This window comes from Stegostoma tigrinum, chromosome 24 (assembly GCF_030684315.1).
Source record: "Stegostoma tigrinum isolate sSteTig4 chromosome 24, sSteTig4.hap1, whole genome shotgun sequence".
In the NCBI taxonomy this organism is placed as follows: domain Eukaryota; kingdom Metazoa; phylum Chordata; class Chondrichthyes; order Orectolobiformes; family Stegostomatidae; genus Stegostoma; species Stegostoma tigrinum.
The window spans coordinates 8,958,724-8,979,255 of NC_081377.1; the positions used below are offsets into that span (position 1 = coordinate 8,958,724).

General features: G+C 41.9%; 1 protein-coding gene across 1 annotated transcript in view; it reads left to right on the forward strand.

Moving 5' to 3' along the window:
* Window positions 1-20,039, forward strand: part of LOC125465066 (ephrin type-A receptor 7-like) — a 775,671-nt gene extending 755,632 nt beyond the window's left edge. The window contains exons 16-17 of the mRNA XM_048558149.2: window positions 8,205-8,375; window positions 15,097-20,039. Coding sequence (XP_048414106.2) covers window positions 8,205-8,375; window positions 15,097-15,211 — 286 coding nt within the window. The 3' untranslated portion in view covers window positions 15,212-20,039. The remainder of the gene's footprint in view (window positions 1-8,204; window positions 8,376-15,096) is intronic.
* Window positions 20,040-20,532: the final 493 nt, after the last annotated feature.

Consider the following 20,532-nt stretch of genomic DNA (forward strand, 5'->3'; position numbering starts at 1 on the left):
TTCAGACAATTGGACAAATGTGAGGTGATGCATTTTGGAAGGTCAAGTACAGGTGAAAATTATACAGTGAATGGCAGAACCCTTAGGAGTATTGATATGCAGAAGGATCTGGGTACACAAACCCACAGATCTCTGAAGGTGGCAGCGCAGGTAGACAAGGTAGTAAAAATGGCCTATGGTATGCTTGCATTCATTGGAAAGGGCATTGATTATAAGGATAGGAAATTTATGCTGCAATTTATAGAATTTTAGGTAGACTACACTTGGAATATTACACAGTACCAGAAGGATATGGATGCTTTGGAGAGGGTACAGTGAAGGTTTATCAGGATGTTGCCTGGTATGGGGGGTTTTAGCTATGAAGGAAGGTTGGATAGACCGGGATAAGAAATAATAGGAACTGCAGATGCTGGAGAGTCCGAGATAGCAAGGTTTGGAGCTGGATGAACACAGAAGGCCAAGCAGCATCTTTGGAGCAGGAAAGCTGACATTTCAGGCCTTGAAGGGTCTTGGCCTGAAACGTCAGCCTTCCTGCTCCTAAGAGGCTGCTTGGCCTGCTGTGTTCATCCAGCTTTACATCTTGTTATGTTGGATAGACTGGGTTTGTTTTAATTGGAATGCAGGAGATTGAGAGGCCAACTGATAGTGGTTTATAAGATCGTGCATGACATGGATAGAGTGGATAGTATGAGGCTTTGTCCGAGGGTGGAGGTTCAAGGTGCTGGTGGAGAAATTTTTTTAAAAATGTGTGAGGCATGTTTTTCACACAAAGTGCCTGGAACACGCTGCCAGAGGAGATGAGGAAGCAGGCACAAATACAGCATACAAGAAGCAACTGTTCGAATACATGAATAGGAAGGAAATAGTGGGATATGGATCCTGTAAAAGAAGACAGTTTTAGAATGGAAGGGCAAAATGTGTCAGCACAGGCTTGGAGTGGGGGCAAAGGGCCTGTCCCTGTGCTGTGTTGTTCTTTGCTCTTAATTGGTTGACAAAGTGTCCTGCCCCTAGAAATAGGCAACATTAGCAAGTGTTCAGGGACAGGGGGTGGTGCTCATTGAGCAGCTCTCGTTGAGTGATCATCTTTGAGTGGACCTTGTAGATCACCTGTATTAGGCGATCTTCATCAGGAAGTGCTCAAAGAGCCGTCTTCTCCAAATTGAAGATGGACCCAGAAGAAGGGGAGGTGGGGTAGACTCATGGAAAGTCCCCTAACACTTCGACTACAGAGCAAGATGCTGCAATGACAAGTTTCACAAAATTAAATCATTCCAAATCTTTTGCTAACAATGAATTGTCACAGTTGTTACACCTTCTTTGCCTAGTTAACTAATGTATCATATTCAAACTGTTCCTTCTTGACTACCTCAAATAAACCACCAGAAAACCATGACAAATTGTTGGCTGTACATATAAGATAAGTGTGATCGTGGACTGAGATCAATGAGTTCATCATGGAGCAGGTAATGGAGGTGCAACCCAGATGCTTTTGACCAGATTGTGGGCTTTACCACTTGGCAGATGTGAGGGAAAAGTGAAGTTTGTGAGGGCAGGAAGCCAGGGAACAGTGTTGAATGGAAGGTTCCTTTCGTCAACCTTCCAGCTCCTCTGATCCTGCCTGGCCTGCAGTGTTCATCCAGCTGTATACCTTGTTGTCTCAGATTCTCCAGCATCTGCAGTTCCTACTGTCTCTGAAGATGTGTGTGCTAACCTGTGTCAGACAGGCACACAATCCACTGCTGCAGAGTAAGACAGGGCGAATGCTGAGATCCAGAGTGTCATGGCAGCAGCACCCCATGTAAATCAAGAAAGTTTGTCTGATGGTTTGTTTCTGGATTGGGCCTTTATTGCAGGGGGTTTGCTGTGCAGGAATAATGAAATCTAGCTACAGTTGTACAAGACTTTGGTGAAACCACATCTGGAAAGCTGTCTACAGTATTGAACTCGACATTCCCACCACACTCCTTACAGGGGATATGTAGGGTTTAATGGCAAAAGATTTCATCAAATCTCCTGTAAGCCTTCAGCCCTCCATCTGAATATTATTATTGACCAGTTGTCTCATGGGAGCAGTTACTCCCTAACCACACTGTTCATGCCCCCATAATCTTATATACTTCAGTCAGGTCCCTCCCCAGCCCTTCTCTGCTCCAAAGGAAACAACCCAGGCTAGTACAATCTCTCATCACAGGTAAACTGCTCCATTCTACAGGGCAACATCCTGGTGAATCTCCTCTGCACCCCCTCCACTGCAGTCACATCTTGTCTTTCCTCAAGATGGCACTGACATGGTAGGGTAGTGTCTGGAGCCCATCTGCTCTAGGCTGACAGTGACATTTTCTCCACGTGCTTTTCACGTTATTTTCTTTTCCTTCTTCTTATAGCCTTCATTGTTGAGGATGGAGCAGTGTTGGTGGGGGCTGCTGGCTGCAGCATCCGCGCTTGGATTGGGACACCTGGCCTAGAACATGGACTGTTAGCAGCGGTAAGCTCAGAGCTGGGGCTCTTGGCAGTGGCAGCAATAGAGCTGGGGTCTCCTGGCGCATTGGTGCCATCATCGCCACCCCTAACAGCAGGCTTCCTTGAGGACCAGAACGCCTTGCAGAAACCTTGTAGAGGCCCTGATGCTGTGCTTGAGGCCCCATTTTGGAACAGAAGGCAAACTCCTGTTAAGTAATTTATTTTTATCCTTTCGTAACTCAAAATGGAGCCAGATTGTGGCAACAAAAGACTCTTCACTGTATCTTCACAATATATGTAACAATAATTCATCAAGTTATTCAGCGCCCAAAACTGCACATGGTACTCCAGGATAACAAAGTGTGAAGCTGGATGAACACAGCAGGCCAAGCAGCATCTCAGGAGCACAAAAGCTGATGTTTCGGGCTCTCTGATGAAGGGTCTAGGCCCGAAACGTCAGCTTTTGTGCTCCTGAGATGCTGCTTGGCCTGCTGTGTTCATCCAGCTTCACACTTTATTATCTTGGATTCTCCAGCATCTGCAGTTCCCATTATCACATGGTACTCCAGTCATGGCCAAATGAAAGTTTTGTACAGCTCCAATATAACATCACCACACTCATAATCTATGCCATAACTGATGAAGGCAAATGACTCATATGCCTTCTTAAGTTTCGTAGTGTTGTGTCATTGACTGAGTACTCCCTTGACTTGTTATTTCTCCCAGAACACATCACCTCACACTTCTCAGGGTTAAAATTCATCTGCCACTGGTTTGCTCATCTGACCGGACTGTCTGTACCTTTCTGTAGCCTGAGACCTTTCTCCTCACTGTTAATCACCGAGCCAATGTTCGTGTCATCTGCAAACTCACCCCCACCCCACTTTCTCAGCTACATAATTGATATATATTACAGACAACAGCTTTCAGACTGAGTTTAGAAGAATGAGAGGCAATCTCATTGAAGCAGACAAGATTCTGAAGGGGCTTGGACTGGGTAAATAAGAGGTTGTTCCTGCGGGTCAGGTGATCTAAAACTTAGGGACATGTGTCTCTGCATCATTTATGACTGGGATGAGGAGAAATAACTTCACTCAAAGGGCAGTGAATCTGTGGAAATCTCAACTCCAACTGGTTGTGGAGGCTGTATCATTGAACATATTTAAGGTTGACATGGACAGATTTTTAGCCTCACAGAGATTCAAGGGGTGTGGGGAGTGGGCAGGAGCTCAGGAACAGCCATGATCATATTAAATGAAGGAGCTGACGGACTAGGTCTACAACTGCTCTTATTTCGTATTTTCTTTCTCATCAGCCCCTCCCTCACCACTACTGCGCTCTCTTACCCTTTAGTCCCCCCCTTCACTCTCACTCATTCCCCTCCCCAACCTCCTTCCCTCTCACTCCCCTGCTGATCTCTTGTCAGCTCATCCCCTCTGTTGGCTTTCCTCTCTCTCCACTCTTTCTGGCTACTGGTTATGTAACTCCACTCCCACTTCTGCACCGCGCCCCCCCCCCCCACCCCAACCTGATCCTTCTTACCCATTGCTCTCTGTCTAAAGCAGTGTGGACTCTACAGGCTTCTTTCTGACCCCCTTTAGCTAAGCTTCCAAAGGGCTAAAACGCTCAGGAATTTTACAGAAGTTTTTATTCTGTACTTTTATCGTGCAACATTCACTTTTTTGTTGACTGAGCAGAGCTGAACAGAGTTATTTGATGCACTGCTGATTTTATATGCAGGATTTACCTCATCACACTGATGCCACAAGGCAGGTCATTTCAGAACACTTGTGCTGACTAAACTAGTTTGCACGGCTGAGCAGAACTGTGTCAGTATTGTTTTATCTCAAATATTGCGGAAGATTCTATCATTTTCCACAACTGCCTCATCATTCGGAACTTCTTGCGATCACCAAAGCTTCAAACCCTCCCTCATCCTGATTCCACGAGGCATCATGGGCACATTGTTCCACCTCGCTCTTCCATCTCATCAAAACATGCCCAAGATGGCAGCAGAGTAGCAGTGCAGATTGCCGGCACCTCTTACCTTTCTTTTCCATGCCTTCACAGCCTTTATTTTCTTACTTTAAACTACTTACCTTCTGTGGTGAGATTGAGCCGGTGCGGGGGAGAATGAGAGAACAGTTGTGAGAGCCAGAGAATGAGCCCAACATGGAGAAGTTCGAATGCTTGTGGGGAGTGTGAACCCAGCATGACCAAGCACTTCCAAAGGACTTTAATGTTCAACTTTAATCGATATTTCTTTCTTTTTCAACTTTGTACCTAAGATTTTGTACCCAGATACCTTTGCACCTAAAATGGCACCAGGAATGGTGATATTGTACACTTCTCACTGTACTCCTGTATCCCTGTGCCTGAGTACATGCGACAATGAATTCTAATTCTAATTCATTCTCCCTACCGTTTCTGCATGTACCTGCTACACCAGGATTTGACAACTTGATGAAAGACTCTGCCATCGGGAACCTTTCGCGAATCAAATTCGGTTCATCCATCACCATGTGTTCTGAGAGTCCCTGGACCATGTCAGGCACGCCCGCAGTGTGCGAGCAATGCAATTGTCTGGCTTTTTAACCCTTTCTTTGTGTTTTGAGTGTTCCAATTGAAAACAAGCCAGCAACAAATCTTTAATTTTGAACATGACTAAAGGTTATTGTAGAACTATTGCAAGAATTTACTGAGCAAAAAGTGATTTGGTTTCCAGATGAAATACAGGTACAATGATTAAAAGTAGAAATGGGTAAAATATATGCATGAAGGTAAGAAAGAGATCTATCTGTTGTTGTTGTCACAGGCCAGTTTCACGCTTGAAGTTTGGTGTTCCTGAGGCGAGGGGTTTGAAAGCTTGAAGTCATGGCTGTGATGGCTTCTGTAGTCGAATAGTTATAGGTTACATGTGGACAGAGCAGAACAGGTTCTGAGAGGGAGTGAAGGTTCATTATCTAAGCTTTATGGTACTGGAGATTGTGTCCCTTAACATCTTGGCTCTGTACAACAGTCCTCTGTTTGCCTTCATCTCCGCTCCTTCTAACTTCTGTCTCAGCAGAACGCTTCTGTGAAAATGTTGCCTTACAGATGTATACAGATCCAAACCTAAGAAGGCTGCAATGTTACTTTGAAGAATTATGCTTTCACATTTGGTTTTCATGAGTTAGGAAAAACGCAATCCACACGCAAAGGAAAGACATTATCAATAAGTTTCAGTTTGCCCCTTGTGGAAATTGGCATTGAATTTCAAAGGCCTTCTGTTTGTGTATGTCTATCTGACATCAACTTGAAGTCTTTTAGAAGCTTGAAGACATTGTAGTTTGAAAAGTTCAATTGACTTCTGACACCATTTCTCAAGGCTCCTTGTATCCATTTAAAGAGAAGTTAGCATTTGACACAGTGTAAAATATTGTAATTATCCCATTTATGTCACTAAATGTTCCATGCCATCATTGTTTTATGCAGGGCCAGACCATAGGTATATTATAATAGCACCACCCAAAGGCTGAGGCTCGGTTTAATTCAGTGGATTTGACATATATCTTGCTTTCTAGATCTTATTTTCTTGTTCCAAAGTCTGGTCGCCCTGTTATAGGAAAGATGCTATTAAGCTGGAGAGGGTTCAGAACAGATTTACTGGGGTATTAGGGGGTTTGAATTATCAAGAGAGGCTGGATAGGCTGGGCCCTTTTTCACTGGAGTGTAGGAAGTTGAGGGGTGACCTTATAGAGGTTTATGAAATAATGAGGGGAATAGATAAAGTGAATGACAGGTGTCTTTTCCCTAGAGTGGGGGATTTTAAGCCTAACGGGGTATACTTTTAAGGTGAGAGGAGAAAGATTAAAAAATGAGAGCAATCTTTTACACAGTGTGGTTTGTGTGTGGAATGAACTTCCTGACAAATTGATAGAAGTGATATAGTTGTAATCTTTAAAAGGCATTTGGATGAGTAAATGAATAAAAAATGTTTGGAAGGTTATGGGCCAAGCACAGGCAGGTGGGACTAGTTTAGTTTGGGATGAGGGTCAGCACAGACTGATTGAACCGAAGGGTCTATTTCCATGCTGTATGACTATGACTCTAGTCTATGAATCTATGGACCAAGTGATTTCAAGTTGAGGTATTCCCAGTCGGATTTCTGAGATATTGAATGCTGAACCCCTTACCAATACAATGCTTGGTCTTATGCCTTGTGCTATTTGTCAATCTGAGGGCATTACCTGATAAGAAGTGGCAGGAGCTCATGATGGTAAGGGTGGTGCCAGAGCAAGATGGCGGCAGAGTAAGACTCTGAGCTGTTCTGCTCCGCCCGTTCTTTTTCCTTTTTCCTTTTTTCTGTTTTCTTTCTTCCTCCTCCCTGCTTTCTTTTCTCAAGTAATGACTTCAACTTGTCCAGAGGGGAATGGAGGAGACGGTGAGCCCCAGAGGCGAATCCCAGAGCCGTGGGAATCAAGCTCCAGAGCAGAGACCAGTGAGGTGATCCCAGAGCAGAGACCAGCGAGGGGAAGTGGTCCCGGAGCAGAGACCAGTGAGGTGATCCCGGAGCGGAGACCAGCGAGGTGATCCCGGAGCGAGACCAGTGAGGGGAAGTGATCCCGGAGCGGAGACCGGTGAGGTGATCCCGGAGCGGAGACCAGCGAGGGGAAGTGGTGCTGGAGAAGATTTACCTTGGTGCAGTGCAGACTGGAGGCTTGGAGTGGAGTGAGGATCGTTGTTGGAATGGGGTCTGGCATGGACTATCAGACCGTGTGTGGAAACCCCTGCTATCAGCGACTGCAATGTAATGTTTGTGTGTAATTTATTTATATGGCTGTAATGTCTGTTCTTGTAACTATGTCTTATTTCTGTAAAGTTATGCAACTACTTTTTATTATTCTTCTTTTGTATCTAAAATTTGTACCTGGGCACTTTGTACCTGAAATGGCGCCATAAGAGGTGACATTGTAAACTTTTCTCCGTAGTCCCTCAGTTCTATACTCGAGTACACGTGACAATAAAGCATATTCTAAAGTGCAGCATTCACCCAATAACTGCTGGATGAATTCAGTGATCTGAATCTGGATATCCTTTTTACTGCTTTTCAGAACTTCAGATATGTTTTGTGTGAGAAAGCACTGTGGTAATCACAGAAATATTTGTCTTTTCTGGTAATGTGTTGTAAAAAGCCCAGCAGTGAATCTCTCTGCATTATGGGACACAAAAGTGGAAATGCAAACTTCCACATTTACAGAGACAGTAGGAACTGCAGATACTGGAGAATCTGAGATAGCAAGGTGTGGAGCTGGATGAACACAGCAGACGAAGCAGCATTTACAGGTTTGAAGTGTCCCTTCAGAAACAAGACTGTCCAGTCCTAGGCTGAACAACTGATAGTCGTGAGGAATAGATGTAGAGTTGCTACAGTCATACCAAACCACAGTGCTGCTCTCTCAGAGAGACGACTGGTGGTTTAACCTGAGGATTACCATAACTCAGGCAAGGGGAGAGCTTGAGAAGTAGGGACTTCATGGTAATGTCAGCTGGTGCTGAGAATTGAACCCTCAATGTTGACATTACTCTGCATATTAAACCAGCTGTCTAACCAACTGAGCTAACTGACCTCTATCCCGAGGACTAATAAAAAAAGCACAGACAGCAAAACAGAAATACCCTCTGCATGATATTTAGTTAACTTTCAAAGACCCTGCCTCTTTTATGAGCTGTAATCTCTGCGATCTCTTTCTTCTGTCTTTTAGCAGCAGACCTCAGAACCTGCACATCCCCCTCATGGACCAAACCTTCCCATCATTCCCATGCTTTGACTCAGTGGGCGAGTGGTTGGATGCCATTGAGATGGGCAGATACAAGGATAATTTCACTGCAGCTGGATACTGCTACCTGGAGTCAGTCGCCAGAATGACAGTTCAGTAAGTGATCTTAAATTCAGACAAATCGTCATTGGTCTATGCTTTTCTTCAGTGGCACAGAAATGGAAATAAGATTATCACACTCTGTATCTGTGTGGAGAATATCCTGTGTTAGGCTCAGGAATGTCCCTAACAATTTAGATAGACTACCATTGGCAAATATTATGACTGCTCTACTCTGCAGCAGTGAAGTTTGGAACATTGTTGGCTTGGTTACGTGGCCTAGAGATGTGTTAGATGTTATTCACAGCATACAATAACCTGAACCAAACAAGAATTCCCCTCCCTCCTGTATGTGAATTTTATGCTCACTAAATTGATGCTACGACAGTGTGACCATGGTGTGATTGCTGTATTGTCTCATGTCTGAAGGAATCAGCGAATCTGTTCCAGTAGTCTGCTCATTACTTTACTGCTAAGATTTTCACAACCTCCTTTCGTCTTCATTATGTGCTTTGTGCATATAACAGCTCCAGAAAAGATTTCTAAGTGCCCACTGACAATGGGAACCTCCTCTCCCCACCACTGCATGTCAGATAATCACATCTGTTCCCTACAAAGTGGCCTGTACTCAAATACTTTAGATTAACACGTTGGAATATTAACAGGATGTTGCCAGAATTGGAGGGTTTGAATTATAAGGTGAGGCTGGATAAGCTGGGACTTCTTTCACTGGAGCATAGGAAGTTGAGGGGGTGACCTTAGAAAAGTTTATGAAATCATGAGGGGCATAGGTAAGGTGAACAGCAAAGGTCTATTCCCTGGGGTGGGGAGGTACAAAACTAGAGGGCATAGGTTAAAGTGAGAGGGAAAGGGTTTAAAAACGACCTAAGAGGCAACTTTTTTCACACAGAGAGTGATGAGTACATGAAATGAGAAGTTGATGCAGGTACAGTTATAACATTCAAAAGACATTTGGACAGGTACATCAATAGGAAGTGTTTAGAAAGATATGGGCCAAATGCGGGCAAGTGGGACTAGTTTATTTTGGGAAACTTAGCCGGCATGGACGAGTTGGGCCGAAGGGTCTGTTTTTTAGCCGTATGACTCTATGACTCTAAGTGTGCATTTGGATAAAACATTCCCAAGAATAGAGAAGGATCCCAAGATGATTCACAGAGACTGAAGAAGAGCTGATGAAATTAAAAACGGTTCAAATGGGGTGAACGAAAACTTGGCCAAAAGAGGTAGCTTTGAAAAAGCCTGTTATAGAAGGATATGGAGGTCTCGAGTTTCAGAGGTGAACTCCATTATGTGAGAGATCTCAGTGACTGAAATAAGGTTTGGTTTCACTGGCTAGGCTGTGTGACAGAATCAGATTCTGTAGGTAAAGGAACGGATAAAGAAGGCCATGAGAAGTTGCAGGATTGGACTGAGATGGTGACCATGGAATAATTTTTTAAAAATGTCAGCACAAAATTTATGGACTTGGGAAATTAGAAGCTGAAAGTCTAGAAATTTCTGATAGTTTTCTTAGCAAAGTCAATTCTGGAAATTTGCATAAAAAACACAGGTCAGAAAATCTCGATCATGATTCAGCAGCGATATCAGAAAAACGAATCTAACAATCACAAATCTAACTTGTAACAAATATTGCTTCAATTATTTCAAATTTCAATCAGGTTTTAAATGTTTTGTTGCAACACTGTGCTATGTTCAATTATCTTAACAGCCAATATTTTGCAGCAGACAAATTGATGAAAGCTGCAAATGTTTTTTTTGAGGCTAAAATAGTTTGAGAATATGTTGTCATCATTGAAAGTTACAATACAGCATGCTTGGAACTGCAGTGGGACTGTGTAAAAGTTGTGTGAATGAAATAGGTAAATTGTTAGTTGTGAATTGGCTTCGCTCATCTCAGTATTTTGATTGTTCTCTCAGGATGTAGTCATGAACTTGGAACCAGTAACTTTTTTTCAGCTCGAATCCTTTTTCCACCTTCTCTTCACCATGTTGGTGATAGTAAATCTTAAGAAAAAGTCATTTTAGATTGACAAAATGACTTATTGGTCAGACCAATACATATCCTGCATGTTAATACGTGAGTGAGTTACTGGTTAAAACCAATATCGTTGGCACTTCTACGATCATAAGATAGCTTATTACATAAAATGCCTTTTTAAACATTCCTATTCCATTGTCTCTTCCTATCACACAAGATAAGCTGCAGGCTGTTTACTTTCAGTGACCACTGCAACAATGGAAGTACAGTGCTGTTGGGCAGCGGTGTTTAGTTGGGAGGAAGAAGATCTTATTGCTCAGGTCAACTTGAGCTGCTTGATCCAATGCATTGGCTGATACTGCAGGTAGCCCCTGAAGATCTGTGCCACCCACAGGTACACTGCAGGTAACCCTTGCAGCTTGAGGCCAGAAGGAGGCAGTAGAGCTGAAGGAAGAGATAACCTCGACTGCCAGTGACAATCAGGTTGGCTGCACCCAGCAGCACATACAGGTGGCACAGACCTTCAACTGGCTGTCAGTGAAGCCCAGGTAGCCAGGTCTCCCATAGTCATGGTTGGGTTTATATACCAGATCCTTTTGGCATAAGTGACGGGAGTGGGCAGGATGGCTGTTATGCCAAGTAAACCAGAGATATGATATGAACGGAACTTCCGAAGCAATCTCTAATATCAGTGTCAGCTCATCAACTATAGAACTCTTCTCCAGACTCCAGGGACAATTTAACCATCAGTCTACCTTTGTCATTCTATTTGTATTTATGGATTAGAATATTTTAATATGTTGTGCGGATTTAATGACATGAATAATAGCATTCAAGCCGCTGTACACAGTTAAAATGTTCTTTGCACTTTTAAATTTGCACTGTAGGTGGGTAGAGGTTTTTAATCACCATTCTCACTGAGATTAACCCCTGCTTTTCACATTTTGCTGGGACCTAAGAAAGGTTTCAGTTTTGGGTAGTTTCCCAATGAATGAGCAGATGATATTTAAGACTGCTAGAAGGTGAAGAGATCACCTCATTCACATTTTCTCAATAATATTTGTTATTATTTAAAACAAAACCATACAGTGGTTATAGTCTTGAGTGAGGCCATTCAGCAACTTGTAAGTGTGCTTGCTCTCTGCAGTGCAAGAGTTCAGCTAATAGCACTCACGTGCCCTCTCCCCATAGTTCTACAATTTCATTCGCTTTGTTTGCTTATCCAATTCCCTTTGGAATAGGTCAAAACGCTACCAGCTTTTGAAGCATCTGCATTTTGGAATTTTGTTCTGTGCACCTAAGTCTGGGCTATTCATTTATTAACAGGAATAAAGAATGTGCAAGAAATTATTTTATAAAGATGTCTCAAAGCAGGGCAGTCTGATTTATCTCAACCAAACAATCTCTGTTAGGCAGAGAGAGAATCCACATAATTTCGATTGCACAGCCTCTCTTAAAATGCAATGTTTTAATGCAGTTATGGTAGTCTTTTTGCAAAAGACCTTATCAAATTTTTGTTCAGTATTTGAGTCAGATTTCTAGTTTCTTTTCATGCTTGTTCTGCTGATATGCTACCAGCTTCAGTCAAAAAGTGCCTGTTGGCATTTTAATTGACTGTGGGGTGTGGGAGTATTGAAGATTCTGTCTGTAAGAAAGGGAACTGCAGGATCTGAAGCGTCTATTACAGATTAAAACTGATCTCTGGATTCCCAAAGTGTTGTGCCTGTCAGCGGCAGAGCAAATCAAACATTACATGACTAATTAAGGACACTAGGGCAGCACCACATGTACGTGACAGCCCCAAACTGAAGCTGTAATCATCAACTGGAGCTCCTTTCCGAAATAAATGTTTGACTGCTGTCTTCCAGAGGCCAGTGAATCGAAGTAATGGTTCTTGAAAACAGCTCGTACAGCCTGGCACCTTGGATATATCTCCTAAATGAAAGGAAATATGTGAGGCAAAAGCTTGTCTTTCTTCAAGGCTCCTCCCCACAAGTTAACAAATGTTGAAAAGTCGCAAAATGTCGGGCCAGATGTCCAACAGCCAGTGAAAAACCTTGGGCTACACAGTTCAATTCGTCTATGATGGTGTTTGTGCTACACATAAGCCCCCTCCCACCCCTCTTTGTCTCACCCTATCAGCATGTCCTTCTTTTTCTTTCTCCATCCAGTATTTATTTGGTTTTGCATTAAACATGGCCTGAAACATTTTTCCAGAATTCTATGCCATATTCATGCCTGACTACCATAGGTGCATTGTTTCTGCTTTTGGCCTTCCCAATAGTGTAAGTTGTCTATCTAAAACTGAAGATTATAAAGCAGAAGCCAGAGAATGAATAACCCTTGAATGGCCTTTGGCAAGCTGGGCAACAATACTTCCAAACGCAGCTGGTTACCCCCACAATTCTCCATATGCGCTTGGTTCACAAATGTCCTTTAGGGAAGGAAACTGCCATCCTTTCCTGGTCTGGCCTACATGTGACTCCAGACCCACGACAATGTGTTCGACACTTAACTTCCCTCTGGGTGATTAGGGATGGGCAATAAATGCTGCCTGGGCACCGATACCCTCACCCTGTGAATGTGTGAAGAAAAAAAATCTTGATTCCTACCCATCTTCCTCATTGAGCCTTAATGATCCTAACCTTCATGGGCCAGGCTCTGATTAATAAAATCCTTGACCAGATCCCTCTGGGCACCAAACAAGGGAAAACCTCAACAGCACCATTGCACACAAGGATGGTTTTCCTCAGGAATTTCGTCTCTTAAATCTCTCCTTCACCGTAAACAACATAAGCAGGAAGGCCACCTGTGTAGCTTAATCCTGACACAAAGGGCTCAGGAACAAAGACATCACTCTCCCCCTCACACTAATTTGATTTTTTTTCATTTTGTCATGTAATGTCAACATCACTGGCTAGTTATTGCCCAGAGGGCAGCCAAGAATCAACCATATTGCAATGGATCCGGAGTCACATGTAGGTCAAACCAGGTAAAGATGGCAGATTTCCTTTGTAAAGGACATTAGTGATCTAGATAGGTTTATCACAATTGATAATGGTTACCTGGTCACCATTAGTCTCGGCTTTTATTCCAGATTTTTTTTTCTTGAATTCAATTGGGGGCGGCACGGTGGCTCTGTGGTTAGCACTGCTGCCTCACAGCACCAGGGACCTGGGTTCGATTCCACCCTTACGTAACTTTCTGTGTGGAATTTACACATTCTCCCCGCGTCTGCGTGGTTTCCTCCGGGTGCTCTGGTTTCCTCCCACAATCCAAAGATATGCAAGCTAGGTGGATTGGCCATGCTAAATTACCCATAGTGTCTGGGGATAGGTCTGAGTGTGATATTCTGAGGGTCAGTGTATACTTGTTGGGCCAAAGGCCCTGTTTCCACACTGTAGGGATTCTATGATCGTCAAATTTCACTTACGTTCTCAGACTATCAGCCTATGGCACTGGATTACTAGCCCAGTGATATTACCACTATGCCTCCAATTACCCTGGTGCATGACCTCAGACAATTGGCACCAAGTCCACTATTAGGCCCAAAAGCCATTTTTCCAGACCTTCACCCTGTGGAGTTGTGGTGGATGCTGAGGGAAAGCCCCAGGGATCATTCAGGTACACTCTGTTTTCAATGTGATGCTAGTAGCATTTGTCCAAGGGATGGCTTGTAAGATGCTCTCAATGTAGGTCTACCTACATTCCTAGCGTTCCCAATTGTTCTTTTAGTTTGTTCTTGAGAAAATTGTTTGGCCACCCTGGCCTGAACTTCACAGACTGAAGACATTGAAGGAAACATATTTTATTTTTTCTCTGAGATTCCTTTCTCTCCACAACTCCTGCCCGTCTCAACCTCATTCATGATCAAATCAATACCATATCAAATGTGACACCACATTTTAAAGTCCTTGTGATTCTTATGAATATGAAAGTAATTCTTCCAACAGCTTAGTCACTAAAGGGGATGCTTAGTGACTACTGATCTAGAGACCAGGCAGTAGTAAGTGGATGAGCAATTAGTTTGTCTGACAGTTTTACATTTGCTTTCAATGCACTGATCCATGCACAATGGAGGAAAGACAAATATGCAGTGTTCTCAGACATCATTAAACCTGTGGCTCTGATACAAAGTGATTTGTTGCCTCCGATAAGGACAAGACTTGGTTCAATGTGATGCCTCTCACAGTTCTTTGTTCTTTGTTCGAAAATCCCCCATTATTTGCTACCTTGGCCACATCGGCATGGCAACTGGTGGTCTTGGATAAGATACCACAGCCAGAAACTTTAGATAAGGGGAAAAAAAATCGGCATTTTGAAACAATAATCAGAACTTGTGAAAAAATGTAAAAGAATTGCAGCACGAGCTTGTAGCAAGCACAAATGCTGTGATCAATCGGTATGTAATGCTTCTCAGTTAAACCTGTGTGACCTTGACAAGACTCACCTGCCTCCTCCAACTTCATCTTCTGGGTCACTTCATCCATCTCAATCGAAGCTGTCACTCACAGAGTAGCCTATAAACAGCAGCCATTCAGGATGTTCCGATCATTTCAGTTTTAGTCATTTGTGAGAGATTTTAATAAAAAGTTGTGGCAGGTAATTTAATGGATGAAGTGCCACTAGACACGGGAGCTTGTACAAGCTGATTATGCCGGTATGATTATTATACTTAGCTGAGCTTTTCACTCAGTCACCAGTTCTGCCTGCACTCTTAGTCACTGCCTTGACAATGCAGACTGCAGACACTAAATTCTCTCTGATTTTCTTCCACAGGGATGTAATGAGCCTGGGGATTACATGTGTTGAACACCAGAAACAAATCCTGAGCAGCATTCAGACTCTACGAGCACAGGTTATACAAATGCATGGACGAGGTGTTCAGGTTTGACAGTGGCCAGGGACGAGGTCTTCTCTGCAAGCTGCATTCTTGAAAAATTGCCAACATAAACTGCTTGTTTGAAAGCAGTGTGTTTACAAGATGATGCCAGTGTGTGGGACGGCCAGGGACAAGGACCCGAGACCCAGTCTTTAATTTTTTTAATAAAATGATTCCAGCAGGGTTATCTTAGAATGGGTTGCTCAGGCAACCGGCTACATGGCATTCCTGTAAAACAGATGGAGGAGGAAAAGATCAGGATGCAAACAGCAGTGTCTAGTTCCCGTTTCTATATCGGCTGTTTTCATTTGATTGTTGTGGTTCAATAAGCACTGTTCACATTGATAGATGAGGAACTGGTAAAGGCACTCTGTGTCACCAGACTGTGAACTTAAATGTCAACTTGGACTGAAAACTTCTCTTTTAATATTCGGTTGGAGTCCTTTGAATATTCAGGATTGTGTGTTCAAATACCATCTATGAAAACATCTTTAGTCATTTAACTCAAGTGCCCAAATTCTTTAAGCCTGTGAGGTGTGTGTGTTTGAAATGTAAACTTCTGACCAAGTATTTTTCTGTTGTGTCGGCAGCGGGACCTCAGGGAATGAAATGCCCATTTCATTCTTGCATTGGCTGCCTGGAGGTTCAACTGACCTGCTTATCAAGTGCCTAGATAGGCCACCTTTGTTGGGTAATTTTATATCATCACAAAATAGCCATGAGCTAGACTTTACAAACAAACCCAGATGCTACAGATTGATCAGCAATAAATCTTGTGGCCTTTGAAATGCGGCACATCTAAATGCTAAACTATATCTGGTACATGGCAACTAATCTTATAAGTCGTAAGATTGAAACGCAAGCGATAGGCGCTCGGGATTTGAAGGGCATAAAAGGAAACAGAGAAATGATTGCCCCTTTTCCTTTTTAGCTATATTAATGAATCAATGAGATCTGGATCAAGTAGACAATGGTGTAATTATGGAGCCAACCCCAATAATAATACAGTTGGCCTTAGTGTACGGGCTACAAATCTTGAAATATTGCTCCCATTCAGACCCCGATTATTTGCATATTTTTGAATATTTTCACTCCAGTCTCTTAGTTTGCCAGACACGTGGAACTACCCCCAACAAAGATCTCCAACGGAAACACATCCATTCTGGGGGGTAAAGATTATCAAAATTACCTGCTAAATTAAATTTATATTCTGTGTTTAATCAAAACTATGGAAAATAATTCCAAATAATTAATATTAATGTCAACTGCATTCAAGGTTTATCCACAGTATGTGCATACTCAGTTTAAGAATGCATGTTTTCGGGGGTCATCACATATATTGGTGTAAGCTTCCAAATTTATTCTCAGACAACCAAGGCTAGACTTTTCTGTGGCTCACTTAGTAGTTTCCATTTATGCCTCGTACACTTTACATTCATATAGCTGTTTCCTGTCAATGCATTCCAGTCTGCATGCAGACTGTTCCCAAATTTATTCTCAGGTTAGGAATCAGGAATGTGACATTAATGTTGGAGATTGATATCCTCTTTCCTGAACCAGGACATTTCTGTTTACTCACTGTATTCATCAAGCCAAGACTAAGAACTAATCCTGAAGTCCAAACTTCACTCCTTCACTCTCCCAGTTTTGCTGAGGACATCAAGCACAGTCTCAGGCAAATGATTTCCTGGTTATTTGTACCTTGACATTGAAACATAAAGGACAATATATTGTTCCCTGTTGGTTTTAATTTGGCCTCCTCCTATTTGACTCCCTTCCAATGGTCAGCTTAGTATTTCATTTCAGGTTATTGCTTCATTGCTTAATGTTTCCTGCTTTGAATCTTACATTATTTGGTTGATTCAATTTGGCAGGTGGGACTACATCACATTGTGGGAAACCACTTAATTAAAACACCGAGTATTCTTAATGGTTCTTCAGAGCTTAGTTCATTTCTTGGGCAAACGCTGATTTCATTAGTACATTTAATCTGTGTTAAGTGAGGGAGAGATATTGATATAATTTAATAGTCAAATATTCAGTGGAGGAATTTGTGTTACCTCTACTCCCATCTTGGGTATTTCCTAGAAAATTGAAGTTTGCTGTGATCCACATCCTGTAACATTACAGCACTCAACCCAGTCAAAATGTAATAACTCCAATTAATCCACACATTCTCAGCTGATTCACAAGGGAGTCATGTTTTGAACTGCAGCATAGTTCAACTCCAAATGATTAGGCAGTTCTAAGCAAACCAGTTGGAGATATCAAAGTTCGAAAGAGTGAGGCTCAATAACAGGATCACACAGTTGGAAAATGATCCTTGCAGTTATCAGCTTAGGATCTGTTCGACCTCTGATTATCAACAAGTGAGACTCAGACCATTTTGTTCAAAAAGGATTGCATTGAAATTGAAGTGATTCCACCGATGACAGTGTGAATCTTTTATAGTATGACCACATTAATAACATGCTCTGAAACAGGGTAGAAACTAGCTTGAGCTTTATATATAAGTGGGTTGTAGATTGCTTTTTAATCTTCCCAAAAGTGAAATTGCACTCAGCTATGTCTATACACCACTGTCTAATTAGCCACTACCCAATCAGAGTGCTTATTTAGAGAGGGGTGAACAGTTGCAAATATGACAACCATTTTCACTGTAGGTTTTCTAAATGTTCGACATCGAATAAAAAATGTTTCTGTTTCTAATCTGTTTGCATTTGTGATGTAAATGCAATTTACCTGAAGAGTTTTCAGCTTTTTTGTTTTTAATCAAGTGGGAGTCATAAACAATATTAGACTACTTCCATTTTGTAGTCGGTTAAATCAGAGAAACCAAGCAAATTTTTTCACATTAAAAATGGTTAACCTAAAACAAAGACGACTGGAATTGTTAAAATTTAATCATTTGTGGAACAAAATAAGACAATCAGAGGCAGTTTCCAGTGTTGATTCTACTCAGTTTCATAGTATACAGTGTCAATCTATTCTTATGGTAGCCCTAACATGGCCTTTGGACTTCAGCTGTCTCTGTCACATTTGCCACCTGCATAAGGCACTCTCACCAGCTTTGGCACTTCATGCCTTTTCTTCTGTTTTCTAGGAAAGATAGTCAATTCAAGGCTATAAAGATTTTATTTAGGGATTTTACTTAAAACGAAACAATCAGTCCTGTGGTTTGTTTTGTTAATTTCCCATCAATAATGGAAATTGACTACAAAGGTCTAAATCTAGCATTTACTGTGTGGTGGAAGGTACGTGGCCTCTATGCACTATCTCTCTACGATGTGCCATTCTAGACAGTGGCATTTCAGTCAGGCACGGATTAGGTCAGGAGCACTTGGCCAAAGATTAAAGGGCATCACTGGCTCATTCAACTAACTGTCTTGGCATGATCCATTAGAGTTCCTGTTTTTTTTAAAATCCATTGTGCTTGATAAGCTCAGGCATTATATGACTCAAAGACAAAAGATGTTTTCAAGAAAGAATTTTCTAAAAATTTGTGATGCATATAGGAATACAGTTGAACTTTCTTTTAAAATACTGAACCAATTTGATTCATAACGTGTATTTGTAATGCTGCTCATGAGCTGTATTGATGGGAAAATGAATTACAGAGGTTGCTTTATTAACCTGCTCTCAGATTGAATGACACCTGCTCCTTGTAATATGGAGCTCCTACAATGTGATCTTTGTTCCTTTGTAAGAAATCTGGGTAAAACTCATGGCCCTAGAGTAGGACACAACCAAAGCTGATCAGAGTAATAAGAAGCTATTCAAGACACTTGGATTAGCTGGTATCAAATTTAAGTTAAGTACCTATGATTACACCATCTGTGTTACTGTACAAAAGATATGGAAAGATGTTTATTTTAAATAATACTTTTTACATTCTCGGTGTCATGAAGCACTTCGTGGTCAAATGAATTCAGCAAATAATTTGCGCAAAGCAAAATCACAAAAGTATTGATATGGTTGATCAGCTGAAGGTGGCCTTTGAGTGAGAGGTCCCTTTCACTTATAATTCTTTGCTTTCACCTAAACAGACAGACAGAGACTCCATGTGATCCAAACTGTGATCCTCCAGCATGACGAAATGCAAATGTCTTCTCTTGATCTATAAATAAGTGCTGTAAAGGAGAAGTGGAGCTGATTTGGGACCTCACAGAAGATGATTTATGTATGGAGGCTGGAATATAGTGTAGTCCCAATGAGCATTTGCATTGTCTTTGCCAAAGAAGGAAATGATGCCCAGATCACAGTGAAAGAGGAAGGGGGTGATGGCCTAGCGATCGCTGGCCCATTGATCCAGAGACCCAGGCAATGTTATGAGGACATGGATTTGAATCCGACCGAGGCAGATGGTGGAATTCGAATTCAATAAAAATCTGGAATTAATCTGATGATTCTGGACGCCTTGTTGATTGCCAGGAGAAAAAAAAAATCTGGTTCCCTGATAACCTTCATTCCCTCTCTGCTTACCTGATGTAGTATACATGTGATTCCAGACTCTGAGCAATATGATGGACTTCTAACAGTCCTCTGTGCAATTTGGGATGGGCTATAAATTCTGGCCTGGTCAGTGATATCAACATCTGATGAATTAATTACAAAAAAAGTTGAGACGCTCGATTTGTAAAAAAAAAATTGGTGTTAAAGAGCTGATTGTACTTAAAGTTCATAATCCACCAGACCAGTTGAGATGCATTCAAGGATATGGAGGGACGAAAGATGAGAAATTTGGAGACACTGTGTACAATTTACCCACCCTCTTTAGCTAAAGTGATAGTGCACGTCCACTTTCAAATGTTACGTCCTTATTTAGAAAGTGGTGTAAGGATAAGCTCAGCAACTTGAGACCAATCAGTTTAACTGAGGTGGTGAAGAAACTTGCAGCGATAATAATTTGGGAGTTAGTTAATTTGGGACTTTACAAACAAACCCAGATGCTACAGATTGATCAGCAATAAATCTTGTGGCCTTTGAAATGCGGCACATCTAAATGCTAAACTATATCTGGTACATGGCAACTAATCTTATAAGTCGTAAGATTGAAACGCAAGCGATAGGCGCTCGGGATTTGAAGGGCATAAAAGGAAACAGAGAAATGATTGCCCCTTTTCCTTTTTAGCTATATTAATGAATCAATGAGATCTGGATCAAGTAGACAATGGTGTAATTATGGAGCCAACCCCAATAATAATACAGTTGGCCTTAGTGTACGGGCTACAAATCTTGAAATATTGCTCCCATTCAGACCCCGATTATTTGCATATTTTTGAATATTTTCACTCCAGTCTCTTAGTTTGCCAGACACGTGGAACTACCCCCAA